Below are 26,308 nucleotides of genomic sequence, written 5' to 3'. Positions count from 1 at the left end.
TGCCGCACTGTCAGAGGGTCAGTACTGAGGGAGCGCCGCACTGTCAGAGGGTCAGTACTGAGGGAGTGCCGCACTGTCAGAGGGTCAGTACTGAGGGAGTGCCGCACTGTCAGAGGGTCAGTACTGAGGGAGTGCCGCACTGTCAGAGGGTCAGTACTGAGGGAGTGCCGCACTGTCAGAGGGTCAGTACTGAGGGAGCGCCGCACTGTCAGAGGGTCAGTACTGAGGGAGTGCCGCACTGTCAGAGGGTCAGTACTGAGGGAGTGCCGCACTGTCAGAGGGTCAGTACTGAGGGAGTGCCGCACTGTCAGTCGGTCAGTACTGTGGGAGCGCCGCACTGTCAGAGTGTCAGTACTGAGGGAGTGCCGCACTGTCAGAGGGTCAGTACTGAGGGAGTGCCGCACTGTCAGAGGGTCAGTACTGAGGGAGTGCCGCACTGTCAGAGGGTCAGTACTGAGGGAGTGCCGCACTGTCAGAGGGTCAGTACTGAGGGAGTGCCGCACTGTCAGAGGGTCAGTACTGAGGGAGCGCCGCACTGTCAGAGGGTCAGTACTGAGGGAGTGCCGCACTGTCAGAGGGTCAGTACTGAGGGAGTGCCGCACTGTCAGAGGGTCAGTACTGAGGGAGTGCCGCACTGTCAGTCGGTCAGTACTGTGGGAGCGCCGCACTGTCAGAGTGTCAGTACTGAGGGAGTGCCGCACTGTCAGAGGGTCAGTACTGAGGGAGCGCCGCACTGTCAGAGGGTCAGTACTGAGGGAGTGCCGCACTGTCAGAGGGTCAGTACTGAGGGAGTGCCGCACTGTCAGAGGGTCAGTACTGAGGGAGCTCTGCACTGTCAGAGGGTCAGTACTGAGGGACTACCGCACTGTCAGAGGGTCAGTACTGAGGGAGTGCTGCACTGTCAGAGGGTCAGTACGGAGGGAGTGCCGCACTGTCAGAGGGTCAGTACTGAGGGAATGCCGCACTGTCAGAGGGTCACTACTGAGGGGGTGCCGCACTGTCAGAGGGTCAGTACTGAGGGAGTGTCGCACTGTCAGAGGGTCAGTACTGAGGGAGTGCCGCACTGTCAGAGGGTCAGTACTGAGGCAGTGCCGCACTGTCAGAGGGTCAGTACTGAGGGAGTGCCGCACTGTCAGAGGGTCAGTACTGAGGGCGTGCCGCACTGTCAGAGGGTCAGTACTGAGGGAGTGCCGCACTGTCAGAGGGTCAGTACTGAGGGAGTGCCGCACTGTCAGAGGGTCAGTACTGAGGGAGTGCCGCACTGTCAGAGGGTCAGTACTGAGGGAGTGCCACACTGTCAGAGGGTCAGTACTGAGGGAGTGCCGCACTGTCAGAGGGTCAGTACTGAGGGAGTACCGCACTGTCAGAGGGTCAGTACTGAGGGAGCTCTGCACTGTCAGAGGGTCAGTACTGATGGAGTGCCGCACTGTCAGAGGGCAAGTACTGAGGGAGTGCCGTACTGTCAGAGGGTCAGTGCTGAGGGAGTGCCGCACTGTCAGAGGATCAGTACTGAGGGAGTGCCGCACTGTCAGAGGGTCAGTACTGAGGGAGTGCTGCACTGTCAGAGGGTCAGTACTGAGGGAGTGCCGCACTGTCAGAGGGTCAGTACTGAGGGAGCGCCGCACTGTCAGAGGGTCAGTACTGAGTGAGTGCCGCACTGTCAGAGGGTCAGTACTGAGGGAGTGCCGCACTGTCAGAGGGTCAGTACTGAGGGAGTGCCGCACTGTCAGAGGGTCAGTACTGAGGGAGTGCCGCACTGTCAGAGGGTCAGTACTGAGGGAGCGCCGCACTGTCAGATGGTCAGTACTGAGGGAGTGCCGCACTGTCAGAGGGTCAGTACTGAGGGAGTGCCGCACTGTCAGAGGGTCAGTACTGAGGGAGTGCCGCACTGTCAGTCGGTCAGTACTGTGGGAGCGCCGCACTGTCAGAGTGTCAGTACTGAGGGAGTGCCGCACTGTCAGAGGGTCAGTACTGAGGGAGTGCCGCACTGTCAGAGGGTCAGTACTGAGGGAGTGCCGCACTGTCAGAGGGTCAGTACTGAGGGAGTGCCGCACTGTCAGAGGGTCAGTACTGAGGGAGTGCCGCACTGTCAGAGGGTCAGTACTGAGGGAGCACCGCACTGTCAGAGGGTCAGTACTGAGGGAGTGCCGCACTGTCAGAGGGTCAGTACTGAGGGAGTGCCGCACTGTCAGAGGGTCAGTACTGAGGGAGTGCCGCACTGTCAGTCGGTCAGTACTGTGGGAGCGCCGCACTGTCAGAGTGTCAGTACTGAGGGAGTGCCGCACTGTCAGAGGGTCAGTACTGAGGGAGTGCCGCACTGTCAGAGGGTCAGTACTGAGGGAGTGCCGCACTGTCAGAGGGTCAGTACTGAGGGAGTGCCGCACTGTCAGAGGGTCAGTACTGAGGGAGTGCCGCACTGTCAGACGGTCAGTACTGAGGGAGTGCCGCACTGTCAGAGGGTCAGTACTGACGGAGTGCCGCACTGTCAGAGGGTCAGTACTGACGGAGTGCCGCACTGTCAGAGGGTCAGTACTGAGGGAGTGCCGCACTGTCAGAGGGTCAGTACTGAGGGAGTGCCGCACTGTCAGAGGGTCAGTACTGAGGGAATGCCGCAATGACAGAGGGTCAGTACTGAGGGAGTGCCGCACTGTCAGAGGGTCAGTACTGAGGGAGTGCCGCGCTGTCGGAGGGTCAGTACTGAGGGAGTGCCGTGCTGTCAGAGGGTCAGTACTGAGGGAGTGCCGCACTGTCAGAGGGTCAGTACTGAGGGAGTCGGGCACTGTCAGAGGGTCAGTACTGAGGGGGTGCGGCACTGTCAGAGGGTCAGTACTGAGGGAGTGCCGAACTGTCAGAGGTTCAGTACTGTGGGAGTGCCGCACTGTCAGAGGGTCAGTACTGAGGGAGTGCCGCACTGTCGGAGGATCAGTACTGAGGGAGTGCCGCACTGTCAGAGGGTCAGTACTGAGGGAGTGCCGCACTGTCAGAGGGTCAGTACTGAGGGAGTGCCGCACAGTCAGAGGGTCAGTACTGAGGGAGTGCTGCACTGTCAGAGGGTCAGTACTGAGGGAGTACCGCACTGTCAGAGGGTCAGTACTGAGGGAGTGCTGCACTGTCAGAGGGTCAGTACTGAGGGAGTGCCGCACTGTCAGAGGGTCAGTACTGAGGGAGTGCCGCACTGTCAGAGGATCAGTACTGAGGGAGTGCCGCACTGTCATAGGGTCAGTACTGAGGGAGTGCCGCACTGTCAGAGGGTCAGTACTGAGGGAGTGCCGCACAGTCAGAGGGTCAGTACTGAGGGAGTGCTGCACTGTCAGAGGGTCAGTACTGAGGGAGTACCGCACTGTCAGAGGGTCAGTACTGAGGGAGTGCTGCACTGTCAGAGGGTCAGTACTGAGGGAGTGCCGCACTGTCAGAGGGTCAGTACTGAGGGAGTGCCGCACTGTCAGAGGGTCAGTACTGAGGGAGTGCCGCACTGTCAGAGGGTCAGTACTGAGGGAGTGCCGCACTGTCAGAGGGTCAGTACTGAGGGAGTGCCGCACTGTCAGAGGGTCAGTACTGAGGGAGTGCCGCACTGTCAGAGGGTCAGTACTGAGGGAGTGCCGCACTGTCAGAGGGTCAGTACTGCCGGAGTGCCGCACTGTCAGAGGGTCACTACTGGGGGAGTGCCGCACTGTCAGAGGGTCAGTACTGAGGGAGTGCCGCACTGTCAGAGGGTCAGTACTGAGGGAGTGCCGCACTGTCAGAGGGTCAGTACTGCCGGAGTGCCGCACTGTCAGAGGGTCAGTACTGAGGGAGTGCCGCACTGTCAGAGGGTCAGTACTGAGGGAGTGCCGCACTGTCAGAGGGTCAGTACTGAGGGAGTGCAGCACTGTCAGAGGGTCAGTACTGAGGGAGCTCTGCACTGTCAGAGGGTCAGTACTGAGGGACTACCGCACTGTCAGAGGGTCAGTACTGAGGGAGTGCTGCACTGTCAGAGGGTCAGTACGGAGGGAATGCCGCACTGTCAGAGGGTCAGTACTGAGGGAATGCCGCACTGTCAGAGGGTCAGTACTGAGGGAGTGCCGCACTGTCAGAGGGTCAGTACTGAGGGAGTGCCGCACTGTCAGAGGGTCAGTACTGAGGGAGTGCCGCACTGTCACAGGGGACCAGTACTGAGGGAGTGCCGCACTGTCAGAGGGTCAGTACTGAGGGAGTGCCGCACTGTCAGAGGGTCAGTACTGAGGGAGTGCCGCACTGTCAGAGGGTCAGTACTGAGGGAGTGCCACACTGTCAGAGGGTCAGTACTGAGGGAGTGCCGCACTGTCAGAGGGTCAGTACTGAGGAAGTGCCGCATTGTCAGAGGGTCAGTACTGAGGGAGCTCTACACTGTCAGAGGGTGAGTACTGAGGGAGTGCCGCACTGTCAGAGGGCAAGTACTGAGGGAGTGCCGCACTGTCAGAGGGTCAGTACTGAGGGAGTGCCGCACTGTCAGAGGATCAGTACTGAGGGAGTGCCGCACTGTCAGAGGGTCAGTACTGAGGGAGTGCTGCACTGTCAGAGGGTCAGTACTGAGGGAGTGCCGCACTGTCAGAGGGTCAGTACTGAGGGAGCGCCGCACTGTCAGAGGGTCAGTACTGAGGGAGTGCCGCACTGTCAGAGGGTCAGTACTGAGGGAGTGCCGCACTGACAGAGGGTCAGTACTGAGGGAGTGCCGCACTGTCAGAGGGTCAGTACTGAGGGAGTGCCGCACTGTCAGAGGGTCAGTACTGAGGGAGCGCCGCACTGTCAGAGGGTCAGTACTGAGGGAGTGCTGCACTGTCAGAGGGTCAGTACTGAGGGAGTGCCGCACTGTCAGAGGGTCAGTACTGAGGGAGTGCCGCACTGTCAGTCGGTCAGTACTGTGGGAGCGCCGCACTGTCAGAGTGTCAGTACTGAGGGAGTGCCGCACTGTCAGAGGGTCAGTACTGAGGGAGTGCCGCACTGTCAGAGGGTCAGTACTGAGGGAGTGCCGCACTGTCAGAGGGTCAGTACTGAGGGAGTGCCGCACTGTCAGAGGGTCAGTACTGAGGGAGTGCCGCACTGTCAGAGGGTCAGTACTGAGGGAGTGCCGCACTGTCAGACGGTCAGTACTGAGGGAGTGCCGCACTGTCAGACGGTCAGTACTGAGGGAGTGCCGCACTGTCAGAGGGTCAGTACTGACGGAGTGCCGCACTGTCAGAGGGTCAGTACTGAGGGAGTGCCGCACTGTCAGAGGGTCAGTACTGAGGGAGTGCCGCACTGTCAGAGGGTCAGTACTGAGGGAATGCCGCAATGACAGAGGGTCAGTACTGAGGGAGTGCCGCACTGTCAGAGGGTCAGTACTGAGGGAGTGCCGCGCTGTCGGAGGGTCAGTACTGAGGGAGTGCCGTGCTGTCACAGGGTCAGTACTGAGGGAGTGCCGCACTGTCAGAGGGTCAGTACTGAGGGAGTCGGGCACTGTCAGAGGGTCAGTACTGAGGGGGTGCGGCACTGTCAGAGGGTCAGTACTGAGGGAGTGCCGAACTGTCAGAGGTTCAGTACTGTGGGAGTGCCGCACTGTCAGAGGGTCAGTACTGAGGGAGTGCCGCACTGTCAGAGGATCAGTACTGAGGGAGTGCCGCACTGTCAGAGGGTCAGTACTGAGGGAGTGCCGCACTGTCAGAGGGTCAGTACTGAGGGAGTGCCGCACAGTCAGAGGGTCAGTACTGAGGGAGTGCTGCACTGTCAGAGGGTCAGTACTGAGGGAGTACCGCACTGTCAGAGGGTCAGTACTGAGGGAGTGCTGCACTGTCAGAGGGTCAGTACTGAGGGAGTGCCGCACTGTCAGAGGGTCAGTACTGAGGGAGTGCCGCACTGTCAGAGGATCAGTACTGAGGGAGTGCCGCACTGTCATAGGGTCAGTACTGAGGGAGTGCCGCACTGTCAGAGGGTCAGTACTGAGGGAGTGCCGCACAGTCAGAGGGTCAGTACTGAGGGAGTGCTGCACTGTCAGAGGGTCAGTACTGAGGGAGTGCCGCACTGTCAGAGGGTCAGTACTGAGGGAGTGCCGCACTGTCAGAGGGTCAGTACTGAGGGAGTGCCGCACTGTCAGAGGGTCAGTACTGAGGGAGTGCCGCACTGTCAGAGGGTCAGTACTGAGGGAGTGCCGCACTGTCAGAGGGTCAGTACTGAGGGAGTGCCGCACTGTCAGAGGGTCAGTACTGAGGGAGTGCCGCACTGTCAGAGGGTCAGTACTGAGGGAGTGCCGCACTGTCAGAGGGTCAGTACTGCCGGAGTGCCGCACTGTCAGAGGGTCAGTACTGAGGGAGTGCCGCACTGTCAGAGGGTCAGTACTGAGGGAGTGCCGCACTGTCAGAGGGTCAGTACTGAGGGAGTGCCGCACTGTCAGAGGGTCAGTACTGCCGGAGTGCCGCACTGTCAGAGGGTCAGTACTGAGGGAGTGCCGCACTGTCAGAGGGTCAGTACTGAGGGAGTGCCGCACTGTCAGAGGGTCAGTACTGAGGGAGTGCAGCACTGTCAGAGGGTCAGTACTGAGGGAGCTCTGCACTGTCAGAGGGTCAGTACTGAGGGACTACCGCACTGTCAGAGGGTCAGTACTGAGGGAGTGCTGCACTGTCAGAGGGTCAGTACGGAGGGAATGCCGCACTGTCAGAGGGTCAGTACTGAGGGAATGCCGCACTGTCAGAGGGTCAGTACTGAGGGAGTGCCGCACTGTCAGAGGGTCAGTACTGAGGGAGTGCCGCACTGTCAGAGGGTCAGTACTGAGGGAGTGCCGCACTGTCACAGGGGACCAGTACTGAGGGAGTGCCGCACTGTCAGAGGGTCAGTACTGAGGGAGTGCCGCACTGTCAGAGGGTCAGTACTGAGGGAGTGCCGCACTGTCAGAGGGTCAGTACTGAGGGAGTGCCACACTGTCAGAGGGTCAGTACTGAGGGAGTGCCGCACTGTCAGAGGGTCAGTACTGAGGAAGTGCCGCATTGTCAGAGGGTCAGTACTGAGGGAGCTCTACACTGTCAGAGGGTGAGTACTGAGGGAGTGCCGCACTGTCAGAGGGCAAGTACTGAGGGAGTGCCGCACTGTCAGAGGGTCAGTACTGAGGGAGTGCCGCACTGTCAGAGGATCAGTACTGAGGGAGTGCCGCACTGTCAGAGGGTCAGTACTGAGGGAGTGCTGCACTGTCAGAGGGTCAGTACTGAGGGAGTGCCGCACTGTCAGAGGGTCAGTACTGAGGGAGCGCCGCACTGTCAGAGGGTCAGTACTGAGGGAGTGCCGCACTGTCAGAGGGTCAGTACTGAGGGAGTGCCGCACTGACAGAGGGTCAGTACTGAGGGAGTGCCGCACTGTCAGAGGGTCAGTACTGAGGGAGTGCCGCACTGTCAGAGGGTCAGTACTGAGGGAGCGCCGCACTGTCAGAGGGTCAGTACTGAGGGAGTGCTGCTCTGTCAGAGGGTCAGTACTGAGGGAGTGCCGCACTGTCAGAGGGTCAGTACTGAGGGAGTGCCGCACTGTCAGTCGGTCAGTACTGTGGGAGCGCCGCACTGTCAGAGTGTCAGTACTGAGGGAGTGCCGCACTGTCAGAGGGTCAGTACTGAGGGAGTGCCGCACTGTCAGAGGGTCAGTACTGAGGGAGTGCCGCACTGTCAGAGGGTCAGTACTGAGGGAGTGCCGCACTGTCAGAGGGTCAGTACTGAGGGAGTGCCGCACTGTCAGAGGGTCAGTACTGAGGGAGCGCCGCACTGTCAGAGGGTCAGTACTGAGGGAGTGCCGCACTGTCAGAGGGTCAGTACTGAGGGAGTGCCGCACTGTCAGAGGGTCAGTACTGAGGGAGTGCCGCACTGTCAGTCGGTCAGTACTGTGGGAGCGCCGCACTGTCAGAGGGTCAGTACTGAGGGAGTGCCGCACTGTCAGAGGGTCAGTACTGAGGGAGTGCCGCTCTGTCAGAGGGTTAGTACTGAGGGAGTGCTGCGCTGTAGCTAAGACTGGGTACCTTTCCGGTAGCACTTCTATAACCTTGACCAAACATTAAACTATGTATTGAACCCGAAACGGGGACCACCGATACGGTTTGAAGCGGTTTACCGAGACTAGATCGTCTTAACCTGCAGTAACAAAGCAAATAGGTGGTAATGCTCACAGACGCAAAGATCTTGCTGATGGCAGCTTCAATCTGGAACTCCGTCGCACCCGAGTCCATGTTTGCACTGATTATGTACGCCATCGACTGGAGGGGGAGAAAAAGAATTGCCGTTACTGTTGACAGAGAGGGGATTGTGGCTGCAGGTTGGGGCAGCTGGTGCACAGCGAGCGCTGCCCCGTTAGTGGGGCAGCTGCCGCATCACCACAGCTGGGGCTATGGACAACGTTAAACCCAGGTTGAGTCTGCCCTCGCCGAGGCTGAGGGTGGAGGTCCCATGGCCTAGGCAGTAGGGCGATATCTATCCCTCAACCAGTACCACTTGCCATGGGAGTGTCCCTTTAAAAATGATTTTTGTCTTATCACATGGTTTCAGTGATGCCATTGTGTGGGTGGAGCTGGGCTGTGGCTCTGAGAGTTTTTACTTTCACTTTCAGATTTGACTGCTGTGGACTCTGACCGAGAACAGAAGTATTTTGGCCTGTCTCTCTCTAGTTTCATTTTAAAAGCTGTTTCCAGACTACGTGATAACTTAAGAGAGATAATTGCTTTCTGGAAGGGATTCAAACCTGCTGTTTCAAAAGGGGAACAGAGTATCAATAACAAGTCTTATACCAGTAAGAATGCCGTGTTCCACACCTTTGAAAAGGGTTTTACTTGGATTTTGTTATTGAATTGGAACAGTTAAGGGGGAATTCACGAAGGGTTATAGACTACTGTAGCTGTGTGGAGTATTTATGTTTGTAACTGAGAAAAGGTCTTGCTGTGTGTGTTTATACAAACATTCACTAAATTCTTAGAATAGAGCTTGTTTTTTTTGTTGATTAAAAGCGCCGAAGAACTCGGTTGAATAACACCGGAAAGGCAGGCTCGTGTGCTCATCCCATTCAAATACAACAAAAAGATTACGGGTCAGGTGAACGCCGTGACATACTTTGGAGTTTTTCAAACTCTGGCCCATAACATTTGGTAACTCAAAAGATATAGTTTGCTTTGCGGAAGGGTTTAAACCTGCCGGTGCGATGGGGGTCAGAATCTCAGGGAAAGCCAGTATTCAAGTGAGAATACAGAGTGTTGGGCCACGCCCTCGACAAGGGGTTTTTGGTTGATGGGATTTTGTTTTTGAATTGGAACAGTTAAGGGGGAATTCATTAAGTGTTATATATAGATTACTGGAGCTGTGTGGGGTCATTATATTTGTAACTGAGAAAAATCCTTGCTGTTTGTTTACATAAATGTTAACTAAGTTCTTAGAATAAAGCCTGTTTTGATTGAAGAGTCTGGGTCGACTGTTGAACCACACCTGAAGGGAATGCTCTTGTGCTCATCCTCGCCAAATTCAACAAAAGGTTATAGGTCAGGAGAACTCCACAATACACTTGGGAGTTCCTAAACCCTGGCACATAACACACTGAACAGTGAAACAGTTGGTCTAGTCCTGATCACTTTGCTGTTTGTGGGATCCTGCTGTGCACTAACAGGCTGCTGTATCTCCTACTTTACAACGGTGACCACGTTTACAACCGGCCCAGGGGTTTGAGCCGTGCTGGCGTGACCCTTGACCCACAGCCTTGTCTGCCCTGGGATCGCACAACTAAATACTTCTCCAATGTTCTGAGGGTCTCTGCCTCCACCCCCCCTTCAGGCAGCGAGTTCCAGGCCCCCCCCCCCCCCCCCACCCTCTGGGTGAAAAGGTTTTTCCTCACATCCCCTCTAAACCTCCCGCCCCTCACCTTGAATCTCTGCCCCCTGGTCATTGATCCCTCCACCAAGGGGAAACATTTCTTCCTGTCTACTCTATTGATGCTCCGCGTAATTTTATACACCTCAATCACCCCCCCCCCCCCCACCCCCACCCCCTCAGTCTCCTCTGCTCCGGGGAAAACAACCCGCAGGGGATCACATTGGATACGGGAGACATCCGTCAGTCTCCTGGAGCACCGAGCACCTGTGCTGTCCCCCGCCTGAAGCACAGCCCCGAGCAGCTCCCCTCACCTCTGTCACGTACTGGAGCATTGACATGTGAGCAACCTTCTCCTGAATGGCGCCAAAGTTGTGGATCTTGTTCCCAAATTGGGTGCGGTTCGCAGCATAGTCAACCTAACACACAGGAAAAGAACGGGGGTGTTAAAAACACACAAAGATTCAGCTCAGAGTCCGCCTGTATTTAAACACACTAAGATTCAGCTCAGAGTCCGCCTGTATTTAAACACACTAAGATTCAGCTCAGAGTCCGCCTGTATTTAAACACACTAAGATTCAGCTCAGAGTCCGCCTGTATTTAAACACACTAAGATTCAGCTCAGAGTCCGCCTGTATTTAAACACACTAAGATTCAGCTCAGAGTCCGCCTGTATTTAAACACACACTAAGATTCAGCTCAGAGTCCGCCTGTATTTAAACACACACTAAGATTCAGCTCAGAGTCCGCCTGTATTTAAACACACTAAGATTCAGCTCAGAGTCCGCCTGTATTTAAACACACACTAAGATTCAGCTCAGAGTCCGCCTGTATTTAAACACACACTAAGATTCAGGTCTGAGTCCGCCTGTATTTAAACACACAAAGATTCAGCTCAGAGTCCGCCTGTATTTAAACACACACTAAGATTCAGCTCAGAGTCCGCCTGTATTTAAACACACACTAAGATTCAGCTCAGAGTCCGCCTGTATTTAAACACACACTAAGATTCAGGTCTGAGTCCGCCTGTATTTAAACACACAAAGATTCAGCTCAGAGTCCGCCTGTATTTAAACACACACTAAGATTCAGGTCTGAGTCCGCCTGTATTTAAACACACAAAGATTCAGCTCAGAGTCCGCCTGTATTTAAACACACACTAAGATTCAGGTCCGAGTCATCCCCGTATTTGGTCCAATAATAATCTTGGAAATTAAGAAGGGGATTAAGAGGATGGACGTAGAGAAGATGTTTCCGCTTGTGGGGAACACCAGAACTAGTGACTGTTAATATAAACCAGTCATTGATCAATCCAATGGGCAATTCAGGAGAAGTTTGTTCACCCGGAGAGTGGGGAGAATGTGGGGCTCGCTCCCACGGGGAGTGGGGAGAATGTGGGACTCGCTCCCACGGGGAGTGGGGAGAATGTGGGACTCCCTCCCACGGGGAGTGGGGAGAATGTGGGGCTCGCTCCCACGGGGAGTGGGGAGAATGTGGGGCTCGCTCCCACGGGGAGTGGGGAGAATGTGGGACTCGCTCCCACGGGGAGTGGGGAGAATGTGGGACTCGCTCCCACGGGGAGTGGGGAGAATGTGGGGCTCGCTCCCACGGGGAGTGGGGAGAACGTGGTACTCGCTCCCACGGGGAGTGGGGAGAGTGTGGGACTCGCCCATGGGGAGTGATCAAGGTGAACGGTATTGAGACATTTAGGGGGAAGCTGGATAAACACATGTGGCGGAGAGGAATAAGCAGATCTGCTGATGGGGTGAGAAGGAGAGGGGGTGAGATGGAGAGGGGGTGGGAGCAGGGACACCAGTGCGATGGGCCGAATGGCCTGTTTGTGTGCTGTACATTCTTTGCACTCGGATCGTGCACCAGCAGCTGAGTTTGCCCAGAGTGCGCTCTGTGAAAGAGGCAGCCAACCTGTCCCGGTATCTCTGCTCTTTCCTCATAGCCCAGAGTATCTTTCCAGTTCCAGCATTTCCCCAATCACTTTGGAACGTTCGTATTGAATCTGCTCCCGCCCCCTCTCAGTGCCTTCCAGCTCCCAACAAGCCGCCGCGTTTAAAATTAACGGTGTCTTAATCTCCCGTCTCTGGATCTTTTGGCCACTACTGACCCTCTGAAAATGCGGCACTCCCTCAGTACTGACCCTCTGACAGTGCGGCACTCCCTCAGTACTGACCCTCTGACAGTGCGGCACTCCCTCAGCACTGACCCTCTGACAGTGCAGCACTCCCTCAGTACTGACCCTCTGACAGTGCGACACTCCCTCAGTACTGACCCTCTGACAGTGCAGCACTCCCTCAGTACTGACCCTCTGACAGTGCGGCACTCCCTCAGTACTGATCCTCTGACAGTGCCGCACTCCCTCAGTACTGACCCTCTGACAGTGCGGCACTCCCTCAGTACTGACCCTCTGACAGTGCGGCACTCCCTCAGTACTGACCCTCTGACAGTGCGGCACTCCCTCAGTACTGACCCTCTGACAGTGCGACACTCCCTCAGTACTGACCCTCTGACAGTGCAGCACTCCCTCAGTACTGACCCTCTGACAGTGCGACACTCCCTCAGTACTGACCCTCTGACAGTGCAGCACTCCCTCAGTACTGACCCTCTGAAAATGCGGCACTCACTCAGTACTGACCCTCTGACAGTGCGGCACTCCCTCAGTACTGACCCTCTGACAGTGCGGCACTCCCTCAGTACTGACCCTCTGACGGTGTGGCACTCCCTCAGTACTGACCCTCTGACAGTGCGGCACTCCCTCAGTACTGACCCTCTGACAGTGCGGCACTCCCTCAGTACTGACCCTCTGACAGTGCGGCACTCCCTCAGCACTGACCCTCTGACAGTGCGGCACTCCCTCAGTACTGACCCTCTGACAGTGCGGCACTCCCTCAGTACTGACCCTCTGACAGTGCGGCACACCCTCAGTACTGACCCTCTGACAGTGCGGCACTCCCTCAGTACTGACCCTCTGACAGCGCGGCACTCCCTCAGTACTGACCCTCTGACAGTGCGGCACTCCCTCAGTACTGACCCTCTGACAGTGTGGCACTCCCTCAGTACTGACCCTCTGACAGTGCGGCACTCCCTCAATACTGTCCCTCTGACTGTACGGCACTCCCTCAGTACTGACCCTCGGACAGTGCGGCACTCACTCAGCACTGACCCTCTGACAGTGCGGCACTCCCTCAGCACTGACCCTCTGACAGTGCAGCACTCCCTCAGTACTGACCCTCTGACAGCATGGCACTCCCTCAGTACTGACCCTGTGACAGTGCGGCACTCCCTCAGTACTGACCCTCTGACAGTGCGGCACTCCCTCAGTACTGACCCTCTGGCAGTGCGGCACTCCCTCAGTACTGACCCTCTGACAGTGCGGCACTCCCTCAGTACTGACCCTCTGACAGCATGGCACTCCCTCAGTACTGACCCTGTGACAGTGCGGCACTCCCTCAGTACTGACCCTCTGACAGTGCGGCACTCCCTCAGTACTGACCCTCTGACAGTGCGGCACTCCCTCAGTACTGACCCTCTGGCAGTGCGGCACTCCCTCAGTACTGACCCTCTGACAGTGCGGCACTCCCTCAGTACTGAGCCCCTGACAGTGCGGCACTCCCTCAGTACTGACCCTCTGACAGTGCAGCACTCCCTCAGTACTGACCCTCTGACAGTGCGGCACTCCCTCAGTACTGACCCTCTGACAGTGCGGCACTCCCTCAGTACTGACCCTCTGACAGTGTCGTGCTCCCTCAGTACTGACCCTCTGACAGTGTGGCACTGCCTCAGTACTGACCCTCTGACAGTGCGGCACTCCCTCAGTACTGACCCCCTGACAGTGCGGCACTCCCTCAGTACTGACCCTCTGACAGTGCGGCACTCCCTCGGTACTGACCCTCTGACAGTGCAGCACTCCCTCAGTACTGACCCTCTGACAGTGCGGCACTCCCTCAGTACTGACCCTCTGACAGTGCGGCACTCCCTCAGTACTGACCCTCTGACAGTGCCGTGCTCCCTCAGTACTGACCCTCTGACAGTGCGGCACTCCCTCAGTATTGTCCCTCTGACAGTGCGGCACTCCCTCAGTACTGACCCTCTGACAGTGCGGCACTCCCTCAGTACTGACCCCCTGACAGTGCGGCACTCCCTCAGTACTGACCCTCTGACAGTGCGGCACTCCCTCGGTACTGACCCTCTGACAGTGCAGCACTCCCTCAGTACTGACCCTCTGACAGTGCGGCACTCCCTCAGTACTGACCCTCTGACAGTGCGGCACTCCCTCAGTACTGACCCTCTGACAGTGCGGCACTCCCTCAATACTGTCCCTCTGACTGTACGGCACTCCCTCAGTACTGACCCTCGGACAGTGCGGCACTCACTCAGCACTGACCCTCTGACAGTGCGGCACTCCCTCAGCACTGACCCTCTGACAGTGCGGCACTCCCTCAGCACTGACCCTCTGACAGTGCGGCACTCCCTCAGTACTGACCCTCTGACAGTGCGGCACTCCCTCAATACTGTCCCTCTGACTGTACGGCACTCCCTCAGTACTGACCCTCGGACAGTGCGGCACTCACTCAGCACTGACCCTCTGACAGTGCGGCACTCCCTCAGCACTGACCCTCTGACAGTGCGGCACTCACTCAGCACTGACCCTTTGACAGTGCGGCACTCACTCAGTATTGACCCTCTGACAGTGCGGCTCTCCCTCAGTACTCACCTTCTGACAGTACGGCCCTTCTTCAGTACTGACCCTCTGACAGCGCGGCACTCCCTCAGTACTGACCCTGTGACAGTGCGGCACTCCCTCAGTACTGACCCTCTGACAGTGCGGCACTCCCTCAGTACTGACCCTCTGGCAGTGCGGCACTCCCTCAGTACTGACCCTCTGACAGTGCGGCACTCCCTCAGTACTGAGCCCCTGACAGTGCGGCACTCCCTCAGTACTGACCCTCTGACAGTGCAGCACTCCCTCAGTACTGACCCTCTGACAGTGCGGCACTCCCTCAGTACTGACCCTCTGACAGTGCGGCACTCCCTCAGTACTGACCCTCTGACAGTGCCGTGCTCCCTCAGTACTGACCCTCTGACAGTGCGGCACTCCCTCAGTATTGTCCCTCTGACAGTGCGGCACTCCCTCAGTACTGACCCTCTGACAGTGCGGCACTCCCTCAGTACTGACCCCCTGACAGTGCGGCACTCCCTCAGTGCTGACCCTCTGACAGTGCGGCACTCCCTCGGTACTGACCCTCTGACAGTGCAGCACTCCCTCAGTACTGACCCTCTGACAGTGCAGCACTCCCTCAGTACTGACCCTCTGACAGTGCGGCACTCCCTCAGTACTGACCCTCTGACAGTGCGGCACTCCCTCAGTATTCTCCCTCTGACAGTGCGCCACTCCCTCAGTACTGACCCTCTGACAGTGCGGCACTCCCTCAGTACTGACCCTCTGACAGTGCGGCACTCCCTCAGTACTGACCCTCTGACAGTGCGGCACTCCCTCAGTACTGACCCACTGACAGTGCGGCACTCCCTCAGCACTGACCCTCTGACAGTGCGGCACTCCCTCAGTACTGACCCTCTGACAGTGCGGCACTCCCTCAGTACTGACCCTCTGACAGTGCGGCACTCCCTCAGTACTGACCCTCTGACAGTGCGGCACTCCCTCAGTACTGACCCTCTGACAGTGCGGCACTCCCTCAGTACTGACCCCCTGAGAATGCGGCACTCCCTCAGTACTGACCCTCTGACAGTGCAGCTCCCTCAGTACTGACACCCTGACAGTGCGGCACTCCCTCAGTACTGACCCCCTGACAGATTTTGTGAGGGCCATGAAGAATCCAGCACGAGTTTTAAGGATACAAAGTAATAACATTTATTTACAATAACATATATATATAACAGCGGCAGCAACTTCCCTTGCTGCACACTCCTTCCTGCTGGTTCCTAAACTGGCCAACTTTATTTATACTAGGAGTTTACTAATGGTTTCTCCGCCCCCCTCATTGGGGAAGTTCATACTCCCACAGGATTGTGGGATTGTCATTAGTCCCCAGCCAATGGTAAGCAGGCAGGTTATAACATCCCTCCCCCCCAAAGTCCAAGGAATCCACCGAAGACCCTGGCGAAGGAAGGCGTTGGACTCGTTTTGCCGCAGGCCGGACACCATTTGCACGCGGCACTGGATCAGGCGGCATGTCATGAGACGGAGACCGGCGCTTCCGTGATGAACGGCGCAACGGTTGTACATCCACGGCCCGTGGGCCCGAGGATTCCCCCTCTGATGCATCCTGTGTCTCCATCTCGGAGTCAGAGTCTGCTGCCTCCGTCATGTCAGCGTCTCTATCTCCATTCGGTTCTGTAACGACCTGCGCAGGCTTCGAGTGAGGCACCAGTGGAAGATTGTGAGGACTACCTTCCCTTGTCTCTGGTCTCTGCGGCTGTAGAAATGAGCTCCGGGGGCGGGGAATCTTTGGAAGGGATAGTCTTCTGGACCGAACGTGGTCTACATGTTTGCGCTGGAGACGACCCTGGGCTTGCACCTGGTAAGATATAGGGCCCGTTTGGCGAAAGATCACACCAGGAACCCACTGGGCACCACCAGAAAAATTCCAAACGAACACTGGGTCACCGGGCGCAAACTGCCGAATCGGCCGATGCCGAGAAAATCCCTGTCCCTGCCGTTCTTGTGTGCGGCGTACTTTTGCGCCAATGTCCGGGAAAACCATACTAAGGCGGGTGCGAAGCCTCCGGCCCATTAGGAGTTCTGCGGGAGCTACCCCAGTCACTGCATGGGGGGTGGTCCTATACGGAAACAAAAAGCGAGCCAGTCTCGTGTCCATTGATCCGGAAGACTGCTTCTTTAGGCCACTTTTGAATGTCTGCACTGCGCGCTCTGCCAACCCATTTGAAGCCGGGTGGTAAGGGGCAGTGCAGATATGGAGTATGCCATTCATCTTTGTGAACCTCGCAAACTCCTCACTGGTGAATGGAGTGCTGTTATCTGTGACCAGCACCTCGGGGAGGCCATGCGTACTAAACGACAAATGCATCTTTTCAATTGTTGCGCAGGACGTTGTCCCCTGCATCTTATGCACCTCTAGCCATTTAGACTGGGCGTCAATTAATAGAAGGAACATGGATCCTTGAAAAGGGCCGGCGAAATCCGCATGCAAGCGTGCCCAAGGCCGCCCTGGCCATTCCCAGTGATGTAGGGGCGCGGCCGGCGGAAGCTTCTGATGCTCCTGGCAAATGGAGCAGTTTTGGGCCACCTTCTCAATGTCGGTGTCGAGGCCTGGCTACCAGACATAACTCCGGGCCAACATTTTCATTTTGGTCACACCTGGATGCCCATTGTGCAAGTCTGTTAGTATCAGCTCCTGGCCTTTTTCCGGGACAATCACACGCGTCCCCCACAAGAGGATGCCGTCTTCCACGCTGAATTCTGACAGCTTGGAGGAAAATGCCCGCAACTCGCCTGGGAGCTGTCTATGCTGCCCACCATACAGGACTATGTGCCGAGCCTTTGACAGGACTGGCTCCGTCTGGGTCCACTCACGGATCTGTGATGCGGTGACAGGTAAGGTGTCCATAAAATTTAGGGTTGCAACCACCTCACCGGTCATGGGGGTCGACATGGGGCCGGTCGATAAAGGCAATCGGCTCAGTGCGTCGGCATTTGCTATCTGCGTACCTGGTTTGTGCTCCAGAGAATACTCGTATGCAGCAAGCAACAAAGCCCAGCGCTGGATCCGTGCGGAAGCAATGGGCGGTATTGGCTTATCCTCTCTGAAAAGTCCCAGCAGAGGCTTATGATCAGTCACGATAGTGAAATGGCGGCCATACACGTACTGGCGGAAGCGTTTCACCGCGAAAACCACTGCCAGGCCCTCCTTCTCGATCTGCGAGTACTTTTTCTCCGCTGCAGTCAATGTGCGGGAGGCGAAAGCTATCGGTCGCTCGGCCCCGTTCTCCATCTTGTGGGACAGGACGGCCCCAATACCATACGGGGATGCATCACATGTGACGAGCAAAGGCTTTCCAGGATCATAGTGGGTTAGTAACCCAGACGACGACAATTGTTGCTTTACCCGCCGGAAAGCGGTTTCTTGCGGCTGACCCCAAACCCAGGTGTGATTTTTCTTTAGCAGAAGGTGCAACGGGGCCAGCGTAGTTGCCAGATTGGGGAGGAACTTCCCGTAATAGTTTACGAGACCGAGAAAAGAACAAAGATGCGAAGTGTCAGTCGGGGTGGGGGCCTGTTGAATTGCACGCACCTTCTCTGTGATGGGGTGCAGACCCTCGCGGTCCACCCGATAACCGAGGTAGACTACTTCCTTTGCCTGAAATACGCACTTTGTGCGACGTAAACGGACTCCAGCCTCCGAAAGGCGTCTAAGGACAGCCTCCAGATTTTCCAAATGTTCCTGCTCCGACATTCCTGTAATCAAAACGTCATCTAAGTAGACAGCAACACGTGGTAAACCTCTCAAGATGCCCTCCATAACACGTTGAAAAATTGCGCAGGCAGAGGATACTCCAAAGGGCAACCGTGTATATTCATACAGGCCCCGGTGTGTATTAATCGTTACATCTGGTTGGGAGGCAGGGTCCAGCTCCAACTGCAGGTAGGCGTGACTCATATCTAATTTTGTGAACGAGAGTCCACCTGCAAGCTTCACGTAGAGATCCTCTATGCGAGGCATTGGATATCGGTCGAGTCGGGAAGCCGTATTCACTGAGAGTTTATAGTCGCCACACAAGCGAACTGTGGCATCTGGCTTCATTACAGGTACAATTGGTGCTGCCCAGTCAGCAAAACGGACGGGCCTGATAATACCCAAACTCTCCAAACGAGTGAGCTCCCCTTCTACCTTCTCGAGCAAGGCGTAAGGCACCGGGTGCGCCCAGAAATAGCGCGGCATGGCTCCTGGTTCGACTTGGATACGGGCTACGGCCCCTTTTATTTTCCCCAAACCAGGCTGGAATACATCTGGGTATCATGCTAGCACCTCAGTCAACCCTTCAGAAACTGTTTGGAGGATGTGCTGCCATTGCAACCGCAAATGGCGCAACCAGTCCCGACCCAACAGGCTGGGCCCATGGCCGCGCACCACGATAAGTGGGAAACGCCCCTCCTGGCGTCCATAAACAACAGGGGTCATTGTAGTTCCTGCAATGTCCAGTGGTTCCCCCGTGTAGGTGGCCAACCTGGCCTGTGAGTCAGTTAATGTAAGGGTCTGTATACCCTGCTTGATGCGGTCGAATGTCCTCTGGACGATCACGGAGACCGCTGCGCCAGTGTCAAACTCCATCTCAAGCAGGTGGCCATTGACTCGTACTGTCACCTTAATGGGGGCCACACGGGGAGCTGCCACACAATGCAGCTGCAGGCAGTCGTCCTCCGTCTGCACGTCCTCAGGAGTAGTCGCCGCAGGTTCATCCACATGGAAGGTACGGCCCCTGGGTTGGTCCCAGTTACGGCCCCTGGGCTGGTCCCAGTTTCGGTTGGAACGACGGCGCCTCTGGCGTCCCCAGGACCGGCATCCGCGACGGGATCGGCGCCTACAAGTCTGACACGGACATGGCTCCTCATCCATTGGTTCTGGAGAAGGCTCCCTTCGGGGAGGAATGTCCGATGGCCACTGGCGTCGGTCCGGACGTTGCCTCGCCCAAGGTACCGCAGGAGTGCGGGGGGACGTTTTCGGACGGAAGGGGTTGCGCCCCAAGGCATGCACTTCCATTCCCTGTAGCTCCTGTACTCCTCGTTCTGCGCTCTCGCGGGACAATACTATTTGAATGGCCTGTTGAAAAGTCAATGTTGGCTCCGCTAACAACTTTCTCTGGGTGGCCGCATTGTTAATACCGCAAACCAAACGGTCGCGTAACATTTCTGACAAGGTCTCACCATAGTCACAGTATTCCGCAATCCCGCGTAGCCTGGATAGAAAATCGGCAAGGGATTCTCCAGGGGTCCTCTCAGCAGTTTTAAACCGGTAACGCTGGACTATCGTGGACGGGGTTGGGTTAAAATGTTGCCCCACTATATTCACAAGTTCATCAAACGTTTTGGTGTCCGGCGCAGCTGGGTACGTAAGGCTCCTAATCACCCCAAACGTATGCGGCCCGCAGGCGGTGAGCAATATGACCACCTGGCGCTCGTTTTCGGTGATGTTGTTTGCCCGGAAATAGTAACGCATCCGTTGTGTGTACTGGTTCCAGCTTTCCAGCGCAGCATCAAAAACATCCAAACGTCCATACAGAGGCATGGTGTAATAGAAAACAACTTCCAACCTGTATCCAACAAAGATCCAGGGAGGTGGCTTCAGCAGTGTAGACAGCTATTCACTTTAACCCTCGTCGCCAGTTTTGTAAGGGCCCCGAAGAATCCAGCACGAGTTTTAAGGATACAAACTAATAACATTTATTTACAATAACATATATATATAACAGCGGCAGCAACTTCCCTTGCTGCACACTCCTTCCTGCTGGTTCCTAAACTGGCCAGCTTTATTTATACTAGGAGTTTACTAATGGTTGCTCCGCCCCCCTCATTGGGGAAGCTCATACTCCCTCAGGATTGTGGGATTGTCATTAGTCCCCAGCCAATGGTAAGCAGGCAGGTTATAACACAGTGCGGCACTCCCTCAGTACTGACCCTCTGACAGTGCGGCACTCCCTCAATACTGACCCTCTGACAGTGCGGCACTCCCTCAATACTGACCCTCTGACAGTGCGGCACTCCCTCAGTACTGACCCTCTGACAGTGCGGCACTCCCTCAGTACTGACCCTCTGACAGTGCGGCACTCCCTCAGTACTGACCCTCTGACAGTGCGGCACTCCCTCAGTACTGACCCTCTGACAGTGCAGCGCACCCTCAGTACTGACCCTCTGACAGTGCGGCACTCCCTCAGTACTGACCCTCTGACAGTGCGGCACTCCCTCAGTACTGACCCTCTGACAGTGCGGCACTCCCTCAGTACTGACCCTCTGACAGTGCGGCACTCCTTCAGTACTGACACTCTGACAGTGCGGCACTCCCTCAGTACTGACCCTCTGACAGTGCGGCACTCCCTCGGTACTGACCCTCTGACAGTGCGGCACACCCTCAGTACTGACCCTCTAATAGAGCGGCACTCCCTCAGTACTGACTCTCTGACAGTGCGGCACACCCTCAGTACTGACCCTCTGACAGTGCGGCACTCCCTCAGTACTGACCCTCTGACAGTGCGGCACTCCCTCAGTACTGACCCTCTGACAGTGCAGCACTCCCTCAGTACTGACTCTCTGACAGTGCGGCACTCCCTCAGTACTGACCCTCTGACAGTGCGGCACTCCCTCAGTACCGACCCTCTGACAGTGCGGCACTCCCTCAGTACTGACCCTCTGACAGTGCGGCACTCCTTCAGTACTGACACTCTGACAGTGCGGCACTCCCTCAGTACTGACCCTCTGACAGTGCAGCACTCCCTCAGTACTGACTCTCTGACAGTGTGGCACTCCCTCAGTACTGACCCTCTGACAGTGCGGCACTCCCTCAGTACCGACCCTCTGACAGTGCGGCGCTCCCTCAGTACTGACCCTCTGACAGTGCGGCACTCCCTCAGTACTGACGCCCTGACAGTGCGGCACTCCCTCAGTACTGACCCTCTGACAGTGCGGCACTCCCTCAGTACTGACCCTCTGACAGTGCGGCACTCCCTCAGTACTGACCCGCTGACAGTGCGGCACTCCCTCAGTACTGACCCTGACAGTGCGGCACTCCCTCAGTACTGACCCTCTGACAGTGCAGCACTCCCTCAGTACTGACCCTCTGACAGTGCGGCACTCCCTCAGTACTGACCCTCTGACAGTGCGGCACTCCCTCAGTACTGACCCTCTGACAGTGCGGCACTCCCTCAGTACTGACCCTCTGACAGTGCGGCACTCCCTCAGTACTGACCCTCAGACAGCGCGGCACTCCCTTAGTACTGACCCTCAGACAGCGCAGCACACCCTCAGTACTGACCCTCTGACAGTGCGGCACTCCCTCAGTACTGATCCTCTGACGGTGCGGCACTCCCTCAGTACTGACCCTCAGACAGCGCGGCACTCCCTCAGTACTGACCCTCAGACAGCGCGGCACTCCCTCAGTACCGACCCTCTGACCGTGCGGCACTCCCTCAGTACCGACCCTCTGACAGTGCGGCACTCCCTCAGTACTGACCCTCTGACAGTGCGGCACTCCCTCAGTACTGACCCTCTGACAGTGCGGCACTCCCTCAGTACTGACCCTCTGACAGTGCGGCACTCCCTCAGTACTGACCCTCTGACAGTGCGGCACTCCCTCAGTACTGACCCTCTGACAGTGCGGCACTCCCTCAGTACTGACCCTCTGACAGTGCGGCACTCCCTCAGTACTGACCCTCTGACAGTGCGGCACTCCCTTAGTACTGACCCTCAGACAGCGCAGCACACCCTCAGTACTGACCCTCTGACAGTGCGGCACTCCCTCAGTACTGATCCTCTGACGGTGCGGCACTCCCTCAGTACTGACCCTCAGACAGTGCGGCACTCCCTCAGTACTGACCCTCTGACAGTGCGGCACTCCCTCAGTACTGACCCTCTGACAGTGCGGCACTCCCTCAGTACTGACCCTCAGACAGTGCAGCACTCCCTCAGTACTGACCCTCTGACAGTATGGCACTCCCTCAGTACTGACCCTCTGACAGTGCGGCACTCCCTCAGTACTGACCCTCTGACAGTGCGGCACTCCCTCAGTACCGACCCTCTGACCGTGCGGCACTCCCTCAGTACCGACCCTCTGACAGTGCGGCACTCCCTCAGTACTGACCCTCTGACAGTGCGGCACTCCCTCAGTACTGACCCTCTGACAGTGCGGCACTCCCTCAGTACCGACCCTCTGACAGTGCGACACTCCCTCAGTACCGACCCTCTGACAGTGCAGCACTCCCTCAGTACTGACCCTCTGACAGTGCGGCACTCCCTCAGTACTGACCCTCTGACAGTGCGGCACTCCCTCAGTACTGACCCTCTGACAGTGCGGCACTGCCTCAGTACTGACCCTCTGACAGTGCGGCACTCCCTCAGCACTGACCCTCTGACAGTGTGGCACTCCCTCAGTACTGACTCTCTGACAGTGCGGCACTCCCTCAGTACTGACCCTCTGACAGTGCAGCACTCCCTCAGTACTGACTCTCTGACAGTGCGGCACTCCCTCAGTACTGACCCTCTGACAGTGCAGCACTCCCTCAGTACTGACTCTCTGACAGTGCGGCGCTCCCTCAGTACTGACCCTCTGACAGTGCGGCACTACCTCAGTACTGACCCTCTGACAGCGCCGCACTCCCTGAAAGGCGCCACCTGGAGTTTCTGCATGGACTGTAAGCCCGAGTTCTGCGATTCCTAAATTGAACAGTGACCTCACTTCAAAGGAAGTTCTACACTGGTGTTCAAGTTCTTCGGGAAATCCCTCGCTGGGTAAAGGCATTATAGAAATGCAAGGGGGTGGGGTGGGCGGGGAAAGGAGTTTAAAGCGAAAGAATTATGATGTCCAATCAGCGAAATTTGTTCAAATATGGGCAGATCTTTTTTAATGAACAGGAGGAATTTCAGTGAACGAAACTAGGTCAGGTACCCTTGGTATGCAAGATGCAACAAGCACGCGGCGTGTGGAACGCAACCCAGCTCAGTGTTTCGGCAGCAAAAAAACACAAACAAGCAGCTTCCTAAAATAACCGCACCCCCCCCCCCCCCCCATCCTGTCATCTGACCCAGCTTGCCGACGAAGCTGAAACACTAGCCCCCTTCCCCCCCCAGAACGGAGTTCTCACAGCACGACCGAACGCGGCTGGGAAACTCCCTACCCCCACAGGACGGCCTGTGCGAGGTATTAAAAACAAGCACTCTGCCCACAGCACACACCCTCGCCAATGTTCCCCTTCTGAATGGGCTGAATCATTCGGGTGGACAGCCCCTGAAACATTGGCTCCCCCATCTTAAACATTGGCTCCCTCCCCCACCGACGCACAGTAACAGCCGTGTGAACCATCTACAAGATGCGCAACTCACCGAGGTTCCTGAGGCAGCACCTTCCAAACCCACGGCCTCTACCATCTAGAAGGACAAGAGCAGCAGATACCTGGGAACCCCACCAACTGGAGGTTCCCCTCCGAGTCACTCACCACCCCGACTGGGAAATATATCGGCCGTTCCTTCACTGTCGCTGGGTCAAAATCCTGGAGCTCCCTCCCTAACAGCACAGTGGGTGTACCTACACCTCCGGGTCCACAGCGGGTTCAAGAAGGCAGAATACCCACCATCTTCTGAAGGGGCAATTAGGGATGGACAATAAACGCTGGATGCTCACACCCTGAGAATCAGGAACTGGCGTATTTAAAAATTCGTTCCAGAGGTCTGGGGCGAAATTCTCGCGAAACGGCGCGATGTCCGCCGACTGGCGCCCAAAACGGCGCCAATCAGACGGGCATCGCGCCGCCCCAAAGGTCCGGAATGCTCCGCATCTTTGGGGGCCGAGCCCCAACATTGAGGGGCTAGGCCGACGCCGGAGGAATTTCCGCCCCGCCAGCTGGCGGAAACGGCCTTTGTTGCCCCGCCAGCTGGCGCGGAAATGACATGTCGGGTCGGCGCATGCGCGGGAGCGTCAGCGGCCGCTGACAGTTTCCCGCGCATGCGCAGTGGAGGGAGTCTCTTCCGCCTCCGCCATGGTGGAGACCGTGGCGGAGGCGGAAGGGAAAGAGTTCCCCCACGGCACAGGCCCGCCCGCGGATCGGTGGGCCCCGATCGCGGGCCAGGCCACCGTGGGGGCACCCCCCGGGGTCAGATCGCCCCGCGCCCCCCCCAGGACCCCGGAGCCCGCCCACGCCGCCTTGTCCCGCCGTTCAAAAGGTGGTTTAATCCACGCCGGCGGGACAGGCAATTTATCGGCGGGACTTCGGCCCATCCGGGCCGGAGAATCCAGCGGGGGGGCCCGCCAACCGACGGGGGCGGGAATATCCGGTGCCGGAGACTTCGGCAACCGGCGGGGCCGGGATTCACGGCAGCCCCCGGCGATTCTCCAACCCAGCAGGGGGTCGGAGAATGACGCCCCTGGAGTCACATGTAGGTCAGACCAGGTCAGGAAGGCAGATTTCCTTCCCTAACGGGGACATGAGCGAACCAGGTGGGTTCTTACGGCACCATTAGACTTTTAATTCCCGATTTAGTGAATTTGCAAATTCACCATCTGCCGTGTGGTGGGATTCGAACACAGGTTCCCAGAGCCTTATTACCCAGGGTCCCTGGATTCGAACACAGGTTCCCAGAGCCTTATTACCCAGGGTCCCTGGATTCGAACACAGGTTCCCAGAGCATTATTACCCAGGATCCCTGGATTCGAACGCAGGTTCCCAGAGCATTATTACCCAGGGTCCCTGGATTCGATCGCAGGTTCCCAGAGTATTATTACCCAGGGTCCCTGGATACAAACGCAGGTTCCCAGAGCCTTATTACCCAGGGTCCCTGGATTCGATCGCAGGTTCCCAGAGTATTATTACCCAGGGTCCCTGGATACAAACGCAGGTTCCCAGAGCCTTATTACCCAGGGTCCCTGGATTCGAAGACAGGTTCCCAGAGCATTATTACCCAGGGTCCCTGGATTCAAACATAGGTTCCCAGAGCATTATTACCCAGGATCCCTGGATTCGATCGCAGGTTCCCAGAGTATTATTACCCAGGATCCCTGGATTCGATCGCAGGTTCCCAGAGTATTATTACCCAGGGTCCCTGGATTCGAACGTAGGTTCCCAGAGCATTATTACCCAGGGTTCATGGATTCGAACACTGGTTCCCAGAGCATTATTCCCCAGGATCCCTGGATTCGAAGACAGGTTCCCAGAGCATTATTACCCAGGGTCCCTGGATTCGAACGCAGGTTCCCAGAGTATTATTACCCAGGATCCCTGGATTCGATCGCAGGTTCCCAGAGTATTATTACCCAGGGTCCCTGGATTCGAACGTAGGTTCCCAGAGCCTTATTACCCAGGGTCCCTGGATTCAAACGCAGGTTCCCAGAGCATTATTACCCTGGATCCCTGGATGCGATCGCAGGTTCCCAGAGTATTATTACCCAGGGTCCCGGGATTCGAACGCAAGTTCCCCGAGTATTATTACCCAGGGTCCCTGGATTCAAACGCAGGTTCCCAGAGCATTATTCCCCAGGGTCGCTGGATTCAAACGCAGGTTCCCAGAGAATTATTACCCAGGGTCCCTGGATTCGAACGCAGGTACCCAGAGCCTTATTACCCAGGGTCCCTGGATTCGAACGTAGTGTCCCAGAGCATTATTACCCAGGATCCCTGGATTCGATCGCAGGTTCCCAGAGTATTATTACCCAGGGTCCCTGGATTCGAAGACAGGTTCCCAGAGCATTATTACCCAGGGTCCCTGGATTCGAACGTAGGTTCCCAGAACATTATTACCCAGGGTCCCT

The 26,308-nt window shown here is 56.9% G+C and overlaps 1 protein-coding gene across 2 annotated transcripts in view; it reads right to left on the bottom strand.

Annotated features, from left to right (window-relative positions):
- The window catches only part of acadvl (acyl-CoA dehydrogenase very long chain), a 169,061-nt gene that overhangs the window by 35,332 nt on the left and 107,421 nt on the right, over positions 1–26,308 (bottom strand). For both annotated transcript variants that reach the window (XM_072493234.1, XM_072493233.1), the window contains 2 exons: positions 10,127–10,231; positions 8,132–8,218 (listed from right to left, as the gene is read on the bottom strand). In XM_072493234.1, coding sequence (XP_072349335.1) covers positions 8,132–8,218; positions 10,127–10,231 — 192 coding nt within the window. The remainder of the gene's footprint in view (positions 1–8,131; positions 8,219–10,126; positions 10,232–26,308) is intronic.

The sequence above is a fragment of the Scyliorhinus torazame genome, chromosome 31 (genome assembly GCF_047496885.1).
Source record: "Scyliorhinus torazame isolate Kashiwa2021f chromosome 31, sScyTor2.1, whole genome shotgun sequence".
Taxonomy (NCBI): domain Eukaryota; kingdom Metazoa; phylum Chordata; class Chondrichthyes; order Carcharhiniformes; family Scyliorhinidae; genus Scyliorhinus; species Scyliorhinus torazame.
The sequence above is the reverse complement of the archived record's forward strand: the minus strand, read 5'-3'. Positions and strand labels throughout refer to the sequence as shown.